Here is a 21626-nt window from a genome sequence, read left to right as displayed (position 1 = left end):
GTCCATTATGTTGACTCAAAAGTTCAACTTAAATTCAATTCAACAAATTAATTTCAACCTTAATGGTAAATTTAGATGCATTTCTGTCTATTTTTATGCCAGATAGAAAAATATCAACAAGGAAATACTCTTTAAGGCTCAGTAAACCCTATACATCTGAATTCAGGCACTTTTAAGAGGCATTTTGAGACTCATTATCGCATACTTAACAGTCAAGTTATTGTAGAAAATTTGTAGTGGTAATAGTTGTAGCTGAAACATGCACGCTCTGCAACATTAGTTTATTTAAGATGCCGTTTGCTCAGTTGTAAAAATAAAAAAAAATTTATGAGCTCCATTAGGTTAACTCAAAAGTTCAGTTTAGTACATATTTTTTTAATCTGCTACACTACTATATACTGTCGAAAAGGCATTACCCTAGAGGCATTACCCTTTCACTAGATGGCAGCATTTCATTTTTTAAGCGCCCCACTGGCCTGGACAAAATAAGAATAAGTAAGTAAACACACATACACACATACAAACTGTCGCGGGGTGAAGACAGTGGGGAGCCTCTTTTGATCCGCAGGCGTGGCTTCAGTGACACTGGTAGAAGGGCGGACCCGTGGCCCCTGAGTTTAGTTTAAAGCATCCAAGATGCTCTGCACAAGTCAGCAGCTTCACTTCCAGCGCACCCGAGAGTCATCCTCCATCCTCCAACAGGCCTGAGCAGCTGCAGCCAGCATGTCAAACTCGGACAGGGTTGTGTTAGCTCTCGGAGGAGCGGGCACAGTGGGCTCTGGAATAGTTAAAGCACTGCTTGACAAAGGTAAGCTTCCCAGGGGCCACTTGGAAACGTTCAGAAAACCCTTCTCTACAGCTAAAATTATGTTTACCAGTAACATTATTAATATATTTCTCGAAGCTGATTGGTGTACTGGCGTCCAAATTAATTTGGAGACAATTTTACGCACAGGTGATTGTGTCGCGAATTTTACGCAGAGGGAATTCCTTCATTATGTCCTGCAGAGTATATATTTAACGAGTGCTTTGTGAGCATTTCCCTGCTTTAAATTGGTAAATGACTATCAATCTGATGTTGATGGTGCGTTTGCGTGCGTAAATTGTACATTTTCGCTTTAGCTCCAAGCGCTACTCTGACAGATCCAGTAATCAGGTTTTGGCTGTGCAATGAGCCGGATGGATTGTCAAACATTAACTTTTGATTAAAAGTTTTTGTCATAGCCTATTTGGGATGTTTCTGCAGGTAGTTTGGTCAACAAAGTCTCATACATTAATTGATCTGAGCTCTGTTTTCAGACCGCCCTCATCTTCTTTTTTTTCTTTTTTAAATACAATTAAATGTTGTGGTTGGAGGAGGTTGAGTGTTATTTCGATGAAACAATCCATCATCTTTAGTGTTTGTTTCTCAAAAGTGATTTTTGGCCTATTCATTCTGCTCTGCTGCCTCTGCGCTCTACAGGAACCAGGAGAGCAGACAGTGCATGGTGCTGTGATGATAGTCTGCTGGTGTTGGATTTACATTGGCATTTACATACATAAAGTTACCATCTGCTGCTCTGTCACGTTTATCCCTCTGATGACCTTGATAAACAGATTTGGACAATGTTGATGTATTAGTGAATGTTCATTTTCATGTGAGAGGGATTAGACTACTGTATATGTGTTAAATTTGCTGGGTTTATCTGTCTGCACAATATATTAATTGTGTGTGTGTGTGTGTGTGTGTGTGTGTGTGTGTGTGTGAAGGTTTCAAAGTTGCAGTGATATCCAGGGACAGCAGCCGGCTGGAGAGGCTCCAATCATTTGTCTCCCCAAAGACAAAGGATAACCTCACCACTATAGTGGGGAATGTTGGTAAGTTAGATTATGCATCCTTTCATTTATCAGGATATGTGTTTGTCATACATCCATCCATCCATCCACTGAACCCAGCACATGTGTAGCCATGTCTGTGTGTGGAGAGGTGGGGACTTTTTGCTCTCCTTCATCTATTTGAAGCTCTAGTGTCTTCTCAAGCTATACTCTGATTCAGGGGTGGGCAATTCATTTCTCAAGGGGCCACATGAGAACTTTGAAGGTTGCGGAGGACCGGACCAAAACTCTGAACTAAATTCCGCTCAGTATCAATTTCATTGCTTCATGAAATGCAGTAAGTTATCTGGTTTTGAGCTACTACTGGTAAGAATACATGTTATGAAAAGACTATTTTAATGTGGAGTAACTCAAATATAGCAGTAAAAAATAGTAAAAACTCCAATCATTATCTCACTTTTCCATTTATTTTAAACACAGCATACATTCATACCACAAAAACACTAGAGAACATGTATGTTCAGCAGTAAATCAGCACTTTATTAACTTTATGCAAAAAGCAATAAGTGTTTTTGATAAGGTAACAAGGTAACGCAGTGTTTCTGTGCAGGTGCAAATGCATGCATGCATGCACATACATACATCACCTTCAAAATAAAAGCACCGTGGTGGCCTGATGTGGCCCCCGGGCTGCCTAATGCCCAGGTCTGCTCTAATAGATATAGACATAATCTCATTTGTATACAGTGAAATGTTTTGCTCTACGTACTTTTGGCTTTAAATTTTCTAACTGCCCGCGTAGGAGATTGTAATGGATATGGCAACATACTGTTGTCATTGCAGCATTGAAAAGACTCTCTACCATCCCAGCGATGCTGCAAAGCTCATCACACTAATATACATTTGATGTGTCAAAATGTACAAAAATAAAAAGATGATCTTACTATTTTTCTATACAGTACATTACTACTGTAAAAACAAGCATAATCATCAGCTGAGGCTGGTGGGAAGGTTAATAATTGTTTTCAGGTATTTGTTTATAAACGTGACCAAATGTGCCAATTTGGACCTGGTGGTGCTGCTTAAAGAAAACTTAAATTATGAGAGTATTACCTTCTTTTTTAAAATCTTTTTTGTATCACATTCCATGCAAATCCATTCAAGTTGTTGTTGAGATATTTTACTCTGAGCCAAAAGTGTAAACCTGCTGGTGATGCAGATGTTATAGACAGTCCGTAGGACTCATTGTCTAGCAACCATTAATGCTTGTTGCATGTCGTGGCAATTTGTCTAATAGATACAGAGATATTCCACTGGATGAATGAGAACATGACTTAGTGATGGTGCGAGATTGAAAGACAGGGGACTCACAATATTAGTTAAAGAACTTCAGTCTGAATCAAAGTGGTGGAGCCACCATCTGTCACTAAGTACATTTACTCAAGTACTGTATTTAGGTACAATTTTGAGGTACTTGTATTTTACTTGAGTATTTTCATATATATATGTAACTTTTGTACTTTCCTAAGCCGCTAAATTAAAATATTTGATGACTGCTTTCATTTCGTCAGTTCAACAATATAATCATGCTATCTTCAACAATGTTTTATCCTGGGTTGTTCATCTAAAGCGTTATTGTGTGTTGATATGTTCCATGGCAATAATGAACATGCCAACATACTTAAATGATGGTCTGAAAGGGGAAATTTTGATTATTTATTAATCATTTTTGTGTCACTGTAGCGCCGGAAGGACATACAAGGCACTCGGTTCATCCTTTGGGGACCATGACTATCCAAAGAAGTTTATGAAAATTCAGCCATTTCTGTTTGAATAAACCTACCATAACTTGACTAAAGTCTATGTCAATGGGAAACAGTGAGGTCAAGGGGTCACGAGAATTTTTATGAATCACAATCTGGAATCCCATTAGAAAATATTGCATTTTCAAGCAAAAACAATCGATATCAGCCTTTAAAACTCAATATTAGTCTAACCATAGTCCAACAAATTGTTCTAAAATGTTGTTCCCCTGAAAGACAGTCTCAGCTGGACCTCCACCTGGAAGTCTTTCCTCTGTTGAATTCTTCTTTCTGTCCCAGGATCCGAGGAGGGGGCAGAGCAGGCGAAACAGGCCCTGTTGAAGGCGGTGGGGAAGGTGACGGACATTGTCTCCTCTCTGGGCTTCAGTTGGTGGCAAGGAGGACCCCCACACACCCAGTCTCTCAAAGAGCTCCACTGGGTGAGCACACACGTAAACCAGCTACCTGACACTGCCAGTGGTTTTGAATAAATGTTGAATTATATATACATATTGTTGCTTTTTATATTTGTAACTAGGGGCAGTAATGATAGTTGTAAGAGTAGTCGTAGTTGTAGTAAGCATGTCCTGGTTCTCCTGTTTCATCATGTCTGGATGTTGTTTTCTTATCTGATTAATTCATATTTCATCTCCCATCAACTCTGCAGGTAATTGAAACATTACTGTTCAGCACATTTGTATCATGGAAGGCCTTCTTCCCCTTGGTAAGGGACGACTCCAACTGTACCTACACCTTCATAACAGGTGACTCCTTTTGTCATTTATTTCTACTAACAGCACAGCCTCTGTCATATGTGTGTAATGTGGTCTAGAAGAATGTGGAAAACACTGAGAGAACTGACCTGAACCGCTGCTACTATATGGCTGGCCGCGTTAAATCAATGTGATTGACCACCACTGAGAGTGTGGTGTTTAGTGAAGCGTTTTCTGCTCAGACAGCTATTTAAATCACATAAGTATCTGCTGTACATGTGTATTAAATGTATCAACCCCATTTATGTTCATTTATCAAGGCTCCCGGTCTGTTTGTGCTCCTGTTTCACTACATGCAGATTCCTCTCACTCGCTACAGTGGGCGGGGATATAAAATCAATTAATCAATCATTTTATACAAACACTGTTTGATTTCTTACCATAAAGCCGAGCGTGAGGCTCACAGACAGACTGGGAGCCTTGATGTATCAATTAACATGCGGTTAAATGTGCTTGAAAAGGACAGCAGACGAGCAGCCTCAAGCAGCCTCAAGCAGCCCTGCCCCCCAAACAAAGTCTGATCATTTAGTCAGTCAGTCACGTACAGACCAACAATTTGTTGCTTTGGCCCTAATAATTACCTTTGAAATGAAATGGTTGAAGTAAAAGCACTGTCCTTATGAGGCCAATGACAACGTGTTTGAAAACAGCCGCACGTTGCAGATGTAGAAGAGGACAGCAGACGAGCAGCAGACGAGCAGCAACAAGCAGCCCCGCCCCCCAAACAAAGTCTGATCAGTCTAAATTGGAGATGGAAACAGTTTTTGTGAATAAGTTCTGACATAGTCAACATTTAACTCATGACTGGTCATCTGTATCTGCTCTGCCGGTCAAGACGAGCTGACATAAAATGTGTCTTCAGGAATTAGATTCAATTGGGCAACTTGTAATTGTTCTTTTATCTCATTGGTGGCCAAAGTTGTCCGATTAGCAACCTCTTTTTTTATTATATTTTCTCTTGCTCAATCTCTTCTTCTGCTGTTTACTGATGGATTAGCCTACAGCAATACATTATACTCCCATCTTCTGACCAAAGTACGTTTATACAGCTTTGTTTATTCAATCTAACCTGTTGATGGAAACGGCCATAATTTACTTTTTCTTTAATGCAACGTTTCAAAATTTCACATCAAAATTCGATACAACTTTAATGGAAACATGGCTAGTGTGGATTGTACAATAGAACGGATATGCGTCGATCTTGTCAGTCAGTCAGTCACATACAGACCTGTGTGTAGGACTGACGTCCGGCAGAAACATGACCCAAGGTGGCAAAACAAGTGTCTTTTTTTTTTCTTTTGACATACTGTACATTTTAAAGGTGATGTGGCAAAAGCGTTATCAATCTGTTGAGAGTCCTGAGCTTACTAGAGCCTTTTCACTGAGAGCAGCTGCTGGAGATCTGGTTGATGGAGCAGGGAGAGTGAATCAAAAAACTAAACTATAGAAACTATATAAAAATAATTTCATAAAAACAAACCTTCATAACAAAATAATTTGATTAATTTATAATAAACAAGAACAATCCAGTAGTGTTTTGTGTTGTGGGGAAAAGATACTGCTAGTGTGTGTTTATCTAGTTTGAAGCCATCAGCTGCTCTGTGCCACAGGAGGAGCAGGTGAGAAGTTACTGATGCCTGGTACCGGCTTCCTGACAGTAGGAGCTGCCAGCACCCTGGCTTTCTGTCAGGTTCTACGGGAGGAGTATCCTGAAGTGCCCTGCAAACTCAACCAGGTGAGACTTTAATGAGAAAAGTAGCAAGTTTTAGTTAACAAAGCACTGTTATGTATATGGTATAACATATCTCCCTGACCATAGTCTCATATCCTCACACCTGGTCATTTAGATTTTTGCAATTCAGTACGAGATTATAAAGATTATAAAAAATGTAATCTGTGGTTTCAAGTGGCAAGATTCCGTTCTTTCACCTATATAGATTTTAAAAGAAGAATTCCAGCCTTTTTAAACATGACCTTTACTAGATAATTGAACAAGTAATTAGCCTCGTGTGCTACAGGCAGCATTTGAAGTTAAATACAACTTCAGGATTTTTCCCAAATTTATTGGAATCAAAGTTGCAGTTAGAGTAGAAAGACCGCCTATTCCCCTTTCCTGATCTGTTCAGTCATGGCAAATATAACTACTGATGATATGAGCTATATAGTGGCCATCATTTATCAACATAAATTGGTACAGCATTAAAATATTATGGTTGGCTGATTCATGACCCAGAAAATAGAGAGAAGGGCATTATATTCAGACTCTGACGAACTCTTTACTTATGTTACAGTAGTCAACTAAACTGCAATATGAGCTTAATTTAAAACTTTTTTTAAAAAAGCTAATAAAGGCACTTAAAGGTGCACAGCATTATATTTTTAAAAAGTTGCACTCTCTTACACTCACAGTGTTATTTGTTGTACTCTTTATGTGAATCAATTTTTCCCAGCCCTAGAAAACATGTCAACATGACCTTAGAAAGAATCAGTGTGCCTGTTTAAATTAGTGCAGCAGGAACTTTCCGTTCCTACAGCGAAATTAAAAGAGCAGCTCTCATTTTAGTGCAACTGAATTCAATAATATAGTAAAAAAATAAAATAAAATAAAAAACCTATAAAAAACACGAGAAGAAAAAGCGGGAGCAGCAGGTTTGGGATATTTACAGGGACAGAATGGGAGTTATTGCACATAGGATAAATATATTGCACTGTTTGTTCCACAGTATTGGAAGGTTTTTTATTTATTTATTGGAGGTATTCAGAGCAATGACAGATCACGGGTAGAAACTTATGGTTTATTACATTTTGTGCCCATACAGGTACTTTTGTAGCAGCTAACAAACGGAGTTCAAATTTGACAACAGACTGACGCTGCAAGCAGTGTTGCCCATTTAGCGACTTTCTCGCTATATTTAATGACTCTTTTTCAAAAAGCGGCTAGCAATAAACTAGCAACTTTTTCTGGTGTTATTGGAGACTTTTGGAGACTCGTTCCTACTCTTCTTAACGAGTAGCAGGCGCCGTCCCAAAGCACAAGCGGCCCAGTCCTCCCACAGCGGCCTCTCCCAGCTGCAGTCAGCAGAGCAGGAGATGTTAACCCCTCAGCTTCCAATTTGCACCAGTCTACAAATGAATCACGCACACGCAAAATCGCCGTTTAGTAGCGGCTCAGAAAAGTACCTGCCTCGGGTAGGTACTTTTCTGAGCCGCTACCTGAGCTGCTAACCTATGAAGTTGGGCGGATCTTGGGTGGATCCTCTTTCCCAAGCCACACCCATAGCGGCTCACTAGAGGGAAGAGTACCTAATGGAAACACAACTTATCTACCCAATTATATTCACCAAGTTAATTGCACATATTTGTGATGGCATGATCCCTAAAAATAAGTTTGATGTGGCAGGAAACTCAAACTGAAAAATCAGACGGGTTTTAATCAAACTACAGGGTTGCTAAACCTATTTGTAAGAGGCAACTCATTTCATGTCCATTTTAACACTCACCATCGTAAACAGAACAACTGCCTGGTTCACATTTAACCTTCTGTAAAAACACTGTTTTTGGGGCATTTATTCTTTGACCCTATTCTTTGACCCTTTGATCAGATTACCTGATAAATATAATTTTCTTCTTCCCCAACCCAATGATGTCCCTCATCATTTGTATCCTTCATTCTTTCCTTTTTATGTTTCTCTCCATCCCACACCTCTCATTCCTTGTCTTTCTTTATTGATTGGTCCTGCCAGGTGAAGATCAACACAGGTGTCGGCACTCCAGAGCGCTTGGGACCTGGCTACCTGAACCACCTGGACCTGGGCGAGGCGGTCGCCACCCTCGTGGAAACACGAAACACCTCCCACACCATCTTCCCCGTCAGCTGCCCCGCAGACCTTAAAACTGTCATTCTGGAGAGGAACCTTTAGACTTTGAACCCCTCGCTCCAGCCCTGCCTCGTCATAGAGGCACATCTACACCTCTTCTGCTCCTGCTCTTACTGAACATTTACAGTGTCTTTGGTTCATTTGTTTTCCTCTCCCACAACCCTGAACTCCATCCATTCCCGACTTTATGTGAAATGTCTGTTGTTTCAATTAATACTGTATATTCAGATGCTTGTTTTTAGATTTTTAGCAGCTGTTCTCTCTGCATGTGTTGTTGTGTGATACAGGTGCATCTCAATAAATTAGAATATCTTACACATCATACACACAGAATGAAACATTTCATGTCTTAATCTATTTAATTTATTCTAATTATAATGATTATGGCTTACATTTAATGAAGACCTAAAATTCAATGTCTCAAAAAAATGTAGTATTACAGAAGACCAATTTTAAAAAGTAAGTTTAATTTGGAAATGTTGGCCTGTGAAAAGTAAGTCGGTCTATATGCACTCCATACTTGGTCGGGGCTATTTGACTTGAACTACTGGAAATTGACTTTTCTATGATATTCTAATATATTAAGATGCACCTGTATGTCTGTAAAAAACAAATAAAAAAAAGCACAAGATTTGTAATACTCACATTGTCACTGTTGGCTGCTTCTGTGCAAATATTATCACACAGTTCTGTTCTGTCTTCTACATAAATGGAGGACTTGATCGCCAATGTAATGCCATCAATTCTCCATGGATCTGCTAAATATGCCTTTTCTAAAACTAGACCTCTTCCAGCCAAACCATCAGATGAGCTGGTGAAGACTGAGGACACAGGAAGGAGGGATTTTAAATTCCTCACTGGCATTTTACTAAATGATCCAAAAAGAAGAGGGTATTTGGTTGTCAATCATATGTATCCACAAATCTCTAATTAAAGGAACCCTGAGTACTGTTTTGATGAGTGAATGCCTGTTTTGTTCTGTATTAGCACGCATGAGAGGACCGGGCTGTCCTCATGAACAGCTGGTATGATTTTCTACAAAATGTAACAAAACTTTACAAAACTTAGAAATCGTTTATATGATCGTTTGTGTAGCTGGAGGTCATTTATGTGGTTCTACACTTTCTGTGTGTTTTACAGATATGAGGTTATATTAATACAAAGCATTATTTCCTCTCTAAAGGCAAAAGTTCTTGTGAAATTCTTCTGGCAGCTCGGATCACATCTTCAGTGTTGACTTTATCTCCAAAATCAACCTCTCTGTGCTCCAGAAGAATTTCCTGATTCTTAAAAATGTTGTTCACTGAGGAAGTAATGTAATGTTAAAGGGGTGGCTTCAACCAGGAGACTAGTCTCCCATTGATGTACAGGTGCATCTCAATAAATTAGAATATCATAGAAAAGTTTATTTATGTCAGTAATTAAATTTAAAAAATGAAATAATGCATTATAAAGATCAATTGCACACATAATGAAACATTTCATATCTTAATTTATTTAATTTCTTCTAATTCTTCTGAGTATGGCTTATATTTAATGAAGACCTAAAATTAAGTGCCTCAAAAAATGTAATATTAAAAAAGACCAATTTTAAAAAAGTATGTTTAATGTTGGCCTCTCAAAAGCATGTCCATCTAGATGACTCAATACTTGGTTGGGGCCATTTGACTTGAACAACTGGAAATGGACTCTTCCATGATATTCTAATGTATTGAGATGCACCTCTAAGTTTGGATGTGGTGTTGCTTAAAGCCTAACCCTGTTCTTATTTCTTAACCTTATAAAGTGGTTTTGGTGCCTAACCTCAAAGAAGTGGTTTTGTTAAACCTAACTGTTTCACAGCATTAACAGCATGTTTAAAACAGTGATCATGATGTTTAAAACCACAAACGCGATTGTCATGTGTCAACAATGTGTTGCAGTCACGTGTTGAATACAGTTGCCGCAAAAGTTTTCGTAGGAAACCATACGAACCCTTTCATGAGAATATATTGAGAGGATGCAGACGTACTGTATACACACGAGAAAAGCTTCATGCTATTCCACTTATTAACAGCTGGTGGTGGTAACTTTCCAAAAATAACAATGCTAGAGATTGCTAGCTAGCACACATAAAAAATAAATCCAGGTTTTTAAGACTGACAGATTTTTTTTTTGCTCAATTTTATCAACTTTGCAGAAGGAAATGGTATCCAGCAGGTTTGTTAGGACTACAGAAAGTACTGACTGTGTTTACAAGACGACACCATAGTCACCTGTAACATCTGTCACGACTATGTCACGAACTATGGACCCAAACGCACAACTCTTAGACCAAAGTTTCAAAATAAAATAAAAACACTTTACACTAATCTCAGAAACTAAAACTTACAATACTAATAAAAAACAAATAAACAGATAATCACTCTAACAAACAAGGTATCAACACAACAAGACCTGACAATGACATTGACATTAACATGGACATGGACAAAGCGCTGGTTCTCTGACATGGGACAAGACGAACTGGCACAACACAAAGGGAGACAGGGGTGAGTGATCACAAAAGAAAACAGGAAGTGATCACAAAATAAAACAGGAAACAGAAGACATGGAACATGAAGGGAAAATAAAATACTTAACAGAGTGGAATCAAGACATTGGTTGACCCACATCTACACGGGTTGACCCACTCATTACCATAAATACTTATCATGGATTCCTCCTGATGAAATATCTTGTATGAGTGTATGAGTCCTTCTCACTGGTCTGTCATGAAGTGTGAAAACCATAATTACTTCAGAGGTCCGATCACAAGACAGAAGGTTGTTGTAGTGTGAACAGTACAGTTATCTAATCTTTGAAGTGGTCGAAGAGTTGGGGCAAAACAGCACATGGTGTGACGTGAGGTGATTAAAACTTTGGTTGATATGGAAACGTATATGTTGAGGACATGTTTGAGCACTGACATGTTGCAAAGTCTTTCAAATTTGGGGATGTTGCAGAATTCTTTAAGGACCTGACAGATCACCTTCAGTGTTAGAGACTTTGAAATGTTGTTTGCCTATTTGAAGCATTTTAAGGCGTTTTAAATTTTTACCATTTTTGACAAAAATCGACATACTACAGAATGACATTTTTTTTTTTTTTTTTTTTTTTTTTTTTTAAGGGAGTCATTTTTGGACATCCCAAAATATGTTGTTTACTTGAAAGGAACAAATTTGCAAAATTACATAATCGATTGTGTCCAAATGTGTTTATGTCTAACCTCAAGGCCACACTCAAAGGCAGAGTAGAAAGATTCTCCGATCTCTTTCCAAGAAAGCTGTGGCTTCAACTAATCTTTCTAGTCCCAATGCAACTGAACTCTGCAAACTGGCACAACTGCACACATGAGGCACACTGACTGTGTATGCTTGAAATAAACAAGTATGCAGTGGTGGAAAGTAACTAAGTACATTTACTCAAGTATTGTACTTAACAACAATTTTGATGAAGTTTTACTGTACTTGGGTATTTCCATTTTATGTAACTTTATACTTCTACTCCACTACATTTTGAGGAAAATATTGTACTTTTTACTCCACTACATTTAGCTGACAGCTTTAGTTACTTTTCAGGTTGAGATTTGACATAAAAAACATGATACATTTAAAGTGATTAGACATTTGTTGACATTAAACCTCACAGTATGTTAAAAAGATAAAAGTAATCATACCTTGAGAAAAGTAAAATGCTGCTTACATAAATGTATCAATAATAATCATAATAATCCAATAATATATTTGGGATATATGAAACAATTTTGTACTTTTACTTCAGTAAGTTTTGAATGCAGTAAGTAAGACGTAAGAGATCTGAATACTTTTTTCCACTACTGCAAGTACAGTATATACAACATGCCAAAGTAGCTGTGCGGTATTACAAAAGTGAGATCAATTTTCCTCAACTCTCTTACCTCCACAAACTGCAAAAAAGCTGAATAAAGCGGGTATGATTGTAAGACTGTCCGTTTGAGAGAGTAACAAAAATTGTGATGATAAAGTGTGGGGGTTTCAGAGGCTTTTAGACGAGCCAACAAGCATTTTGTTTGAAGCTCACTGACCCCTCACAGCTGGAGACCATGGCTCTGAATAGTGAGAATCATTGACATGGCATGACGAACACCATGTGGACTCATTAAGGAACGTTACACAGCAAGTTCTCGGTTATTTAAGCCTCATGGTTGAGCTCTGATAGGGTTACAATTAAGATGAATAGAGTCAATATCATCATATGGTGCCTTTGAGACTTCCCCATTTCCCCCCAAAAAAGTTGAGATTTTCTATTGACCTTCATATTTATTGTAATAAGTAGATGTTATGCTGTTAGAAAGGCATGTTGGTCAAGCTCCCACACCTTTTTATTATTTATTAATTAACTATAGGCAGACAATGTACATGCAAACAGCAAAATATGTGTTATTGGGCTAATTTTAGCATTTATTTTAGCATGGATGGACCTTCAGTTAGCAAGTTGACTTTCAAATTTACGAAAGGTTTTTATATTAATGGATATTTCACTATGACAGGGTGGACATGTTAAGCCCGACAACATTCAGCTACACAGCCTGTAGCCTCCATTTCAGCCTCCATTTAAGAAAGTCAAATTGGCGGGAAAAATGTCACTGAGAGCGTAATAGGGTTTCTTAAAGGGACAGTAACCCCATAATGGCAGGGTGGACTGCAATTACAGGGACAAATGAATATTTTTGATATGATTATGAAAATAGAATATATATGATCAAAATTACTTGTTTTATCAAACAACTTGTTGTGGGCAATATAACCATGGAATTCTTTTTCTGAATTAATATAATTTAACCACTAATTGCACACACTGTAGTAGGCGGAGCAGTGTGTGGGACATGCCAAAATCACATACATCCAGTGAAAAAAAAAACAGTATAAAATGAGGGAAACACATTTTAGGAGACTTATCATTGTACTGATATGTGTGTAAATGTTTGGCTTTTTATAATAAGACCTCAGAGTTGAATTATTTTGCTACATTTTCATGATGACTGAGCGATTTTGATGAAGACACCAAAAGGCATTTTATAGTGATACTGACTCAATAAATATGTAGTGTTTTGTATACAATTACCAATAAACAAGATATGTTCCATGTCATTGATCCTGAGTGTTTATTGTGGTATTTGGGTGGATTATTATTTGTTTTAGCGATGACAGAAATGTTAATTGTCCCTATGGAGACATAACAAAGCTGCAACAAAATTATGCTGATCTTCGGGGCGGGGCGGGTTTGACACATTTGCGGTACATAGCGTGACTCTCCGTCCCGTTCACAAGCACACAACCCCCTATAGGCCCCTTTATCTGCCGGCCATTATTTGGATCAGCATGTCCCTTAGATAAACTAAACAGGAGTTGGAGGCCACAGCAGAGGCATTGTTGTCTTGTATACTGTCTGGTTAATGCTTCCACAACAAGAATGTAAATTTGTCATGTCAATGGAGATGCCTGCACAGACGATTTGGGCCACATTTGGTCCATAGGGACAATGTTGAGTGGGGTTGGACAAGAAATCAGAGTGGGGAACGCGAGAGTAGTAGTAGTGCAGGGGGGGGGGGGGGGTTATCAGTCACAGTTTTTGTTTTGAACTTGTCGGCTGACAGCTCAATTAGGCCAAATTATAATTAAACCATGAGGGAGAACCCACTAGGCCCCACTTTCTCTTCCTCTTCATCTCCTCCTCCTCTTTCTCCCTCTCTTTCTCTCCCCCTGAAAAGGAAGGAAATGGTCAAACACACCCACACAAACAACCATGTTCGCCCTCTTATGATGACTCATCTCATTCTAATAGGAAAAGAAAACTTGCTTTTGTTTAAGGAAGAACAAGGGGCCTCGGCCTTTCAACAAGACTCATCAAGTGAGGATCAGTCAGAAGGGAAACGTGGATGAATGGATTAAATGAAATGAGAAAATTGGGTGAAACTGGCTTTAGTGTAGGAACAGGGAAGCAGTGAAAACAAAGAAGCAGAAAGAATAATGGGAATGTTTTTTTGTCACCGTGCTAGCAACATGGCTCAAGGGATGGAAATGTCGGTCTGTCTGTGGGTCATGTAGGCTTTTACTATATAAACATTGCTAAACCTCTGGATTTTCATGAGGTTGACATTTGGATTTTAGTAAAATGTCTCAACAACTGTTGGCTGGATTGCCATGAAGTTTGGTACAGATATAAAGAATAGATCGTTATAACTGTGGTGTTCCCCTGATTTTTCCTGTAACACCTATCACCTATCTCGTGATTTATCTCAAGATCTACAAAAAGGGTTAACCAAGCGGCAACCTTTGGGTCTGAGAAGTGAGACAAACCAGGAAATGCCTTTAGCTGCATTCTACCAAAAATTGCAACAGTGGGCGCTGATGGCGGCTGCAGAAGCATTTGGGTCCATTCATTGCAATACAAAATGAGTAAACTTCTCACTTGATTTATTACCTCAGGAAAAAATCTCATGACAACACTATGGTCTAAATTGCTAGTAAAAAATAATTTTCAAGACAGTATGTTGTTAATAGTGTAAATAATGGCCTCATTTAGAAGAAAATAGAAGATAAAAAATCGTATGATTTGGGGCGTGGCTACCTTTGATTGACAGGTCACTAGCAGGGCGAGCCGTCATCAGGAGAGATGAAAAGCAATGCGTATCCGCAGCAACGTGTCAATAAAGTTTAAATTAAAAATTAAAAAAAAGACAATTACAGGTTTGGTCTCATAACTTTGACCCTTTCAAACTATATTTTCACTTAATGATCTTTTTCTTATTCTTAAACACTTTGTTCATTTAAAATGTCTTGTTCAGTGTTGAGTAGGACTAATAGACACTCCAAGCATTTTTCTTTGGTAAGTGACCTACATTTTCTTTTTGTTTCTTGCTAGCCAAAATTAACATCCCAGTTAATGCTAACATGAATTAGCAGTCAGTGTAGAGAGGCGTGTAGTGTGCTGTCCTCAGATCCCTCTCGCTCCTCCACAGTCCAAATATGATCTGCTCCCCGTTTCCAAAAACAAGATGGCGGCAATCATAATGCCTAACTCGATGCCTCAAACAGGCAGTCCACAAACCAATGGGTGACGTTACGGTCACTACGTCCATTATTTATATACAGGCTATGGGGTTAACACAAACGTTTATGCAGACATTCATGGTGACTGACTTCTCTAACTCCATTAGTAATTAATTTATTTGCAAAATGACATTGATATCAGCCTCAACTGTATTTTGTGTCTATAGTGCTATCTAGCAAATGTTAGCACTAGCATTGGGTCAGCCCCGCCCTGTACCTGATGATACAACAGAGTACTGTTAGAACACGGACATGATAGCAACAAGGGAAGAGAGGTGGGTGTCAAATTGCTCCTCTGCTTTTGATTAAAAAATTGGAGTGGCTGAGACGGAAGGGATTAAAATTTTAAACCAGACGGAAAAACAAGCTGCAATCTTGGCAGTGTGGTGCTCTGCCTTTCGTGCGAGAGCAGCGAGACCTCACCAAAGCAGTGATGAAGCATTCAGTTTGTGAAAAACCGACCCACCACATATTGACTCACCAGGCCACACCACAAGACGCAGGCTGACAGGCTGACTGACAGACGGTAGTTTAGTTGCAGAGGCAAGGCAGCTATGAAGGCGGCCGATTGTGTGTGTGTGTTCGGTGTGTGTGTGTGTCTGTGTGTGTGGTCCCTCGTGAGATATCGTCTTTCCCTGGACGAGACAGTCACTCGGAGTCATAGCATCGTGGGAAAAGGGGGGACAGAAAGGTGATCATCCTATAAATGCAAGAGCTATTTAATAACAGCTGTCTCCATGCTTGTTGCTTTGGAAATGATTGATATAGGCTTACACACTCCAGAGGCTTGTGTCATATCAGCGGCCAGCTTTGAGGTCAGGGAAGGACCGAGTCAGAACTCTCAAGTCACGCTATCTCCGACAGGGTGTGTCCCCTCAATCACTGACACTGCAGTAAAGCACACTAGTAAACACAGATGTGTGTCAGCATGTCACACGAAGCTACTCAATTATAAACTAATTGGTTCAAAATGTGGTCTTGTAAAGTGATTTAGGGCCAAAGAAAATGTGACAACAGGTTGAGAGAACATTTTACCACACCTGCCATGTTTGGAGGAGCACAAGAGGAGGACTCTTTACTTTCAGCTTGATTCACATTTCTATTTGGTCACATCTCGCCTCAATTTCAGTAACTCCCTGCTCTTTGGTTTCCCTCAAAAATCCATCCACAAACTCCAACTGGCTCTGCAGCCCGGATCATCACCAGAACTCCCTCCACCTGTCACATCACTCTGGTACTACTGCAACTTCACTGGCTTCCTGTCAAATACCGCACAGGCAACAAAATCCTGCTTCTCACTTTGAAGGCCATCCACCACCTCGCTCCTACATACCTGAGTGAACTCCTTCAAGTCAACACTCCCACTCGCTCCCTCAGGTCCTCCTCATCCATGCACCTCATCGTCCCACCAGCCCATCTGACCACCATGGGGTCCAGAGCCTTCAGCCACTCTGCTCCACGCCTCTGGATCTCCCTCCCACTGTTCAAAACCCAGCTCAAAAGCCATCTGTTTAACCCTTTATCGGGCAAAGAACTATATTTGGTAACTTCAGGTAATATTTCGAGAAAAAAGTTGCAAATTTACTAGATTTTAAGTGGCAAATCAACAAGAAAAAAAGTTGCAGATTTAAGAGATTTAAAGTGGCAAATCTGCGTGAAAAAAGTCGCAGATTTACGAAAAAAAAGTGGGAAAAAAGCAAGATTCACCACTTTAAACCTCATAAATCTGCACATTTTTTTCTCGTAGATTTGTCACTTTAATCTCGTAAACTTTTTTCTCAAAATATTATTTTCATATGGGTTTTTTTTACACATTCTGGCAGTATGTTATATCCTCCAATATTCTCTAGGGTTGAAATTTGGAATTTGCAAGTATTTCAATGAGTGCCCTATTAAGGGTTAAACTGGCATATTGTATTTAAAAATCTCACATTACATCCCCATTGTGTTTACTAAATTGTTCAAATATTATTTATGTATTAGTTGTGCTTTTTTGTTGTCGACACAGTACGGTGACCTTGAGTGATAAGAAAGGCGCCTATAAATAAAATGTATTATTATTATTATAAGAAGAAGAAGAAGAAAAAGGTTTGCTGCTATTTTGTAAGTACACTCTTGTCTTTTATATAAATATTTAGGCTGATTTAGATTTACAGTAATGGAAAATATGATTAGACCACTTTTCTTCAATTAATTGTTCATTTTAATGCCTGGTACAACCAGAGGTACATTTGTTTGGACAAATTTAATGATAGCAAAAATAGCTCATAAGAGTTTAATTTAAGAGCTGATATCTATCTTGATAATGATTTTGGTTATCATCAAGAAAACCATGGAAAATGGCTTGACATCAGCTCTAAAATTAAACTCTTATGAGCTGTTGTTGTTGTTTTTATCATTATAGTTAAAAGTGGACACTGTGCATACTACACTGTGCTGCACTGTGTCTGTGATGTAGAAACTGGTCGAGTAAATACTGTGACATTCTACTTCTAAGGAAGCATTTTCCATTAGCAAATGTAAATCTTCTCTAAACAGCGGTTTTATAGGTCGTTTTTACTGAAGACATTTTGACATGTCACTGTGGAAAATGCTGGCTTGAATAATAATCTTAATGACCGCTAAAAATTCCATTCAGCTGCTTCTTTCATCATTGTTCATGCTGGCTCACTGTCATGGCCTTCTGGGACAATTAATGCAGAGAACAGAGCTATTTTTAATGTTATTAGCGCTGATATGACAAGTCAAAGTGTCTGTAAAAAGGGCTGTTGAGTGCTGGTATGTGTTGATGATCGGTCTTGAAAGTAGTTGAGGTCTGTGACATCAACCAGCAGGCGCACCCGCTAGCTATTAGCAGATCGTTTGAGTCCAACATAAATTTGAATACTAAGTTGTAAAGGACTGTGTTAAGACTTTTCCTCACCCTAAAAATTACCTCATGTGTTCCATGTACAGCAGCTTAAAATGCCCCCATATGTACATTTGTAGTTAGTGGTGCCCTCTTGTGGGCGTAGTAATTAGGAAATATTAAAGCTTATTTGCTCATTTGCCAAGCTCCGGTGACAGAGTTCTGGCCGGTTCAGATCAGAGAATAGATATTACTCAAGTGGCAACCTCCGGAGTTAGTGCAGTTAGACAAACCAGGAATTACCTTAAGCTGCATTCTACCGAAAATTTCAGCAGGGGGCGCTGATGGCGGCTGCGGAAGCATTTGGGTCCATTCATTTCAATACAAAATGAGAAATTTCTCACTTGATTTATTACCTCATAATTTTTTTTAAGGACAACACTATGGTCTCAATTGCTGGTATAAAATCTTCTTCAAGATAATTTGATGTTAATAGTTCAAATAATGGCCCCATTTGGAAGAAAATAGAAGATAAAGAATCGTATGATTTGGGGCGTGACTAGCTTTGATTGACAGCTGGCTAACAAGGGGAGCCGTCATCAGAAGATACTTAGAACAATGCACATCCACGGCAACGTGACAATAAAGTTATATATAGAGACTGTATCCCAAATTGGACACATCTGCAATGTCGCACTTTCCGATGTTTTCATGGTAAAGATCACCACCTCCAGTGTAGGTATAATTGATTTATACATATTATTTAACAACCTACGTGTGAAATTTAATTTATGTACATGGAGATTTACACGTCTAATAACAATACGAAAGTAAATCTGATCAGAGAAAGCAGTAAGAACGCTTGGGCGACACTCAGGCGACGATCTTAAAAGTACATCTTTATTTTTACTGTAGTGTATTTTATTGTGATGGACAGAAGTACGGTCCGGGTGTATTGATAACGATGGCTAATAACACTGTTATTTATTTGGCTTACCCAGAAACATCCAATTTCCCCAAAAAACTCAGCAGCCCCCATTGTTTTACAGCGAGGACATCCAAGTGTCTGATTTGGAATACAGTTAGTGGACGGCTAATTTACCGGCATTAGCGCCCTTTAGCCAACTCTGGTAAACCTGAGCTTAACGTACACGGTAAAAACAATATACGGTTCGTAAGATAAGAAGTTAGGCTTTATTTTAACACCATTTCATTAATTGGAAGAACAACATGATAATTTATATTAGTAGTTAATGTGAAATTTTGATAGAATCAGCCAAATGGTGTCCGACTTGGGATACAGTTACGCTATACATACATTATATATATATATATATATATATATATATATATATATATATATATATATATATATTACAAAAAGGACATTTACTGGTTTTGCCTCATAACTTTGACCCTTTCACACTGTATTTTCAATTAATGACAGATTATTTCAACATTTTGTTCATTTAAAAATGTCTGCTAGTTTGCCCCCAATTATTTAAATGGAGTGAAACTAAAGTCTAACTTCTTATCTTTCGAACCATATATTGTTTTAACCATGTACGTTAGCCTCGGGTTTACCAGAGTCAGCTAAAGGACGCTAACGCCGGTAAATTAGCCGTGCGCTAACTGTATCCCAAATCGGACACTTGGATCTCCTCACTGTAAGTGAGTTTTTCGGGGGAAATTGGATGTTTCTGGATTAGCCAAATAAATGACACCTTTATCAACCATCTTTATCAACACACCGGACTATACATCTGTCCTTCACAATAAAATACAGTACAGTTAAAATTCAGTATGATGCTACTTTTTAGATGTGTTGCCCAAGCGTTCTTACTGCTTTCTCTGATCAGATTTACTTTCGTATTGTACATAAATTAAATTTTACACGTAGGTTATTTAATATGTAAATCAATTATTCCTACACTGGTGGTGGCGATGTTGTTCGAAATTACCGTTAAAACATCGGAAAGTGCGGCATTGCAGAAGTGTCCTATATTTGGGATACAGTCTCTATAACTTTCCACTTTGCTAGTGATTTTATAATCTCTTTCCTACAGATTTACGAGGACACAGTTTGTGTTCTCACAGAAATAAGATGTGATTACAAGCTGTCATGTTTAGGCTTGGTAATAGATACGCTGAAGCTGATACTTTTGTACTTTAACTTCAGTAAGTTTTGAATGCAGGTTTGTACTTAGTAGTGGAGTAATTTCACAGTGTGGTATTAGTACTTTTACTTAAGTAAGGGATCTGAATACTTTTTCCACCACTGGTACAATGCGAAAATGCAGTTAACAGGCAAAAAATAATCCAGTGTATTCTGTAAGTTTATTATTATACCGTATTCAGCTAAGGTAATTTTGAGCAGTTTGGTAGTTGATTTGTTAATCCTCCTGGGTGAAGTTATGTTAAATTACAGTGTACTCTTATTTTTAGAATTGAAACCATGATCAACATTGGCTGAGTGCTGATCTTGTGATTGCAGTTACATTACATTTTGTGGGACAACACATATTAATCAACAATTCTGTAAAAGTGGCAGTGCCTTGACAAGATGTTTACACTAATGAAGTGATTACTTAAGTAAGGGATCTGAATACTTTTCCCACCACTGCTAAAAAGCTAATATAATTTAAAGTGTATGCTGGCTGTTTAAACCTGAAAAAGGGGGTGATGACCCTGCTGACCTGGAATAGACCCAAGGAACTCTGAAACTGCAGTTCAGTTGGTATCGAGGCGACAAGGTAAGTGAACTGGAAAGGGACAAAAAGAACACTCAATGAGACGGAAAAAGAACATTCATGGAGAGAAAGAGCAGGAGAACGCGAGCAAGAGGAGGATGACATGCTGGGTGGTGCTGTGGCTTCTGGTGGTGTTCTGACTGATTCAGAGTGGCATGTTGTTTTTTCTTCAAGTTCACAGGCTTCTGCTGCTATTCAGCCATGTGCCTATCACATCCTCCTGCATCATCCAGGCATCATCCCCGCACAGACACCCAAAGAAAAACATGTCACATTGTATTGGACTGTTTGAACTGAATTGAATTGAATTGTTTGTCTCTGCTGTACATTTGGAGGAAAACGAAACATGTCCAGTTTCTGCAGAGGTTCTTTTGTTTCTCAGTAGAGCAGACATTTCTGCTCTGCATCATTTTTTCACAGTTTCAAGTGTTTCTACTAAAAAGTGTCTGAAGCTTGCATGTTTGTTTCCAGGATAAGGATAAGTAAGAATACTTTTTTTGAAATTATTATTCCAAAGAGATTCATATTAATTTTTGACTGAATACATTTTTACTTCAAAGTGGAAAAGGCATAGTAGTGGCAACTTCTTAGAAAGTTTTAAACTGTCACATAAGTGGAAGGAGCTGACCTGGTAATTCTGACACGTGT

General features: G+C 38.5%; 1 protein-coding gene across 1 annotated transcript; it reads left to right on the top strand.

Annotated features, from left to right (window-relative positions):
• Nucleotides 1–723: 723 nt before the first annotated feature.
• Nucleotides 724–9219, top strand: si:dkey-238o13.4 (uncharacterized protein LOC560780 homolog). Its single transcript, XM_059335643.1, has 6 exons — nt 724–808; nt 1750–1857; nt 3918–4057; nt 4285–4381; nt 6001–6125; nt 8134–9219. The coding sequence occupies exons 1-6, from the start codon at nt 724–726 to the stop codon at nt 8308–8310; spliced, it is 732 nt and encodes a 243-aa protein (XP_059191626.1). The 3' UTR covers nt 8311–9219.
• Nucleotides 9220–21626: the final 12407 nt, after the last annotated feature.

The sequence above is a fragment of the Centropristis striata genome, chromosome 6 (assembly GCF_030273125.1).
Source record: "Centropristis striata isolate RG_2023a ecotype Rhode Island chromosome 6, C.striata_1.0, whole genome shotgun sequence".
Taxonomy (NCBI): Eukaryota; Metazoa; Chordata; class Actinopteri; order Perciformes; family Serranidae; genus Centropristis; species Centropristis striata.
The sequence above is the reverse complement of the archived record's forward strand: the minus strand, read 5'-3'. Positions and strand labels throughout refer to the sequence as shown.

Excerpts from the sequence above, each read along its gene's own strand:
- si:dkey-238o13.4 (XM_059335643.1), top strand. The coding sequence starts at position 724 with ATGTCAAACTCGGACAGGGTTGTGTTAGCTCTCGGAGGAGCGGGCACA. Across the intron at positions 1,858-3,917 it reads CACTATAGTGGGGAATGTTG|GATCCGAGGAGGGGGCAGAG; the intron begins GTAAGTTAGATT and ends TTTCTGTCCCAG. Across the intron at positions 4,058-4,284 it reads CTCTCAAAGAGCTCCACTGG|GTAATTGAAACATTACTGTT; the intron begins GTGAGCACACAC and ends TCAACTCTGCAG.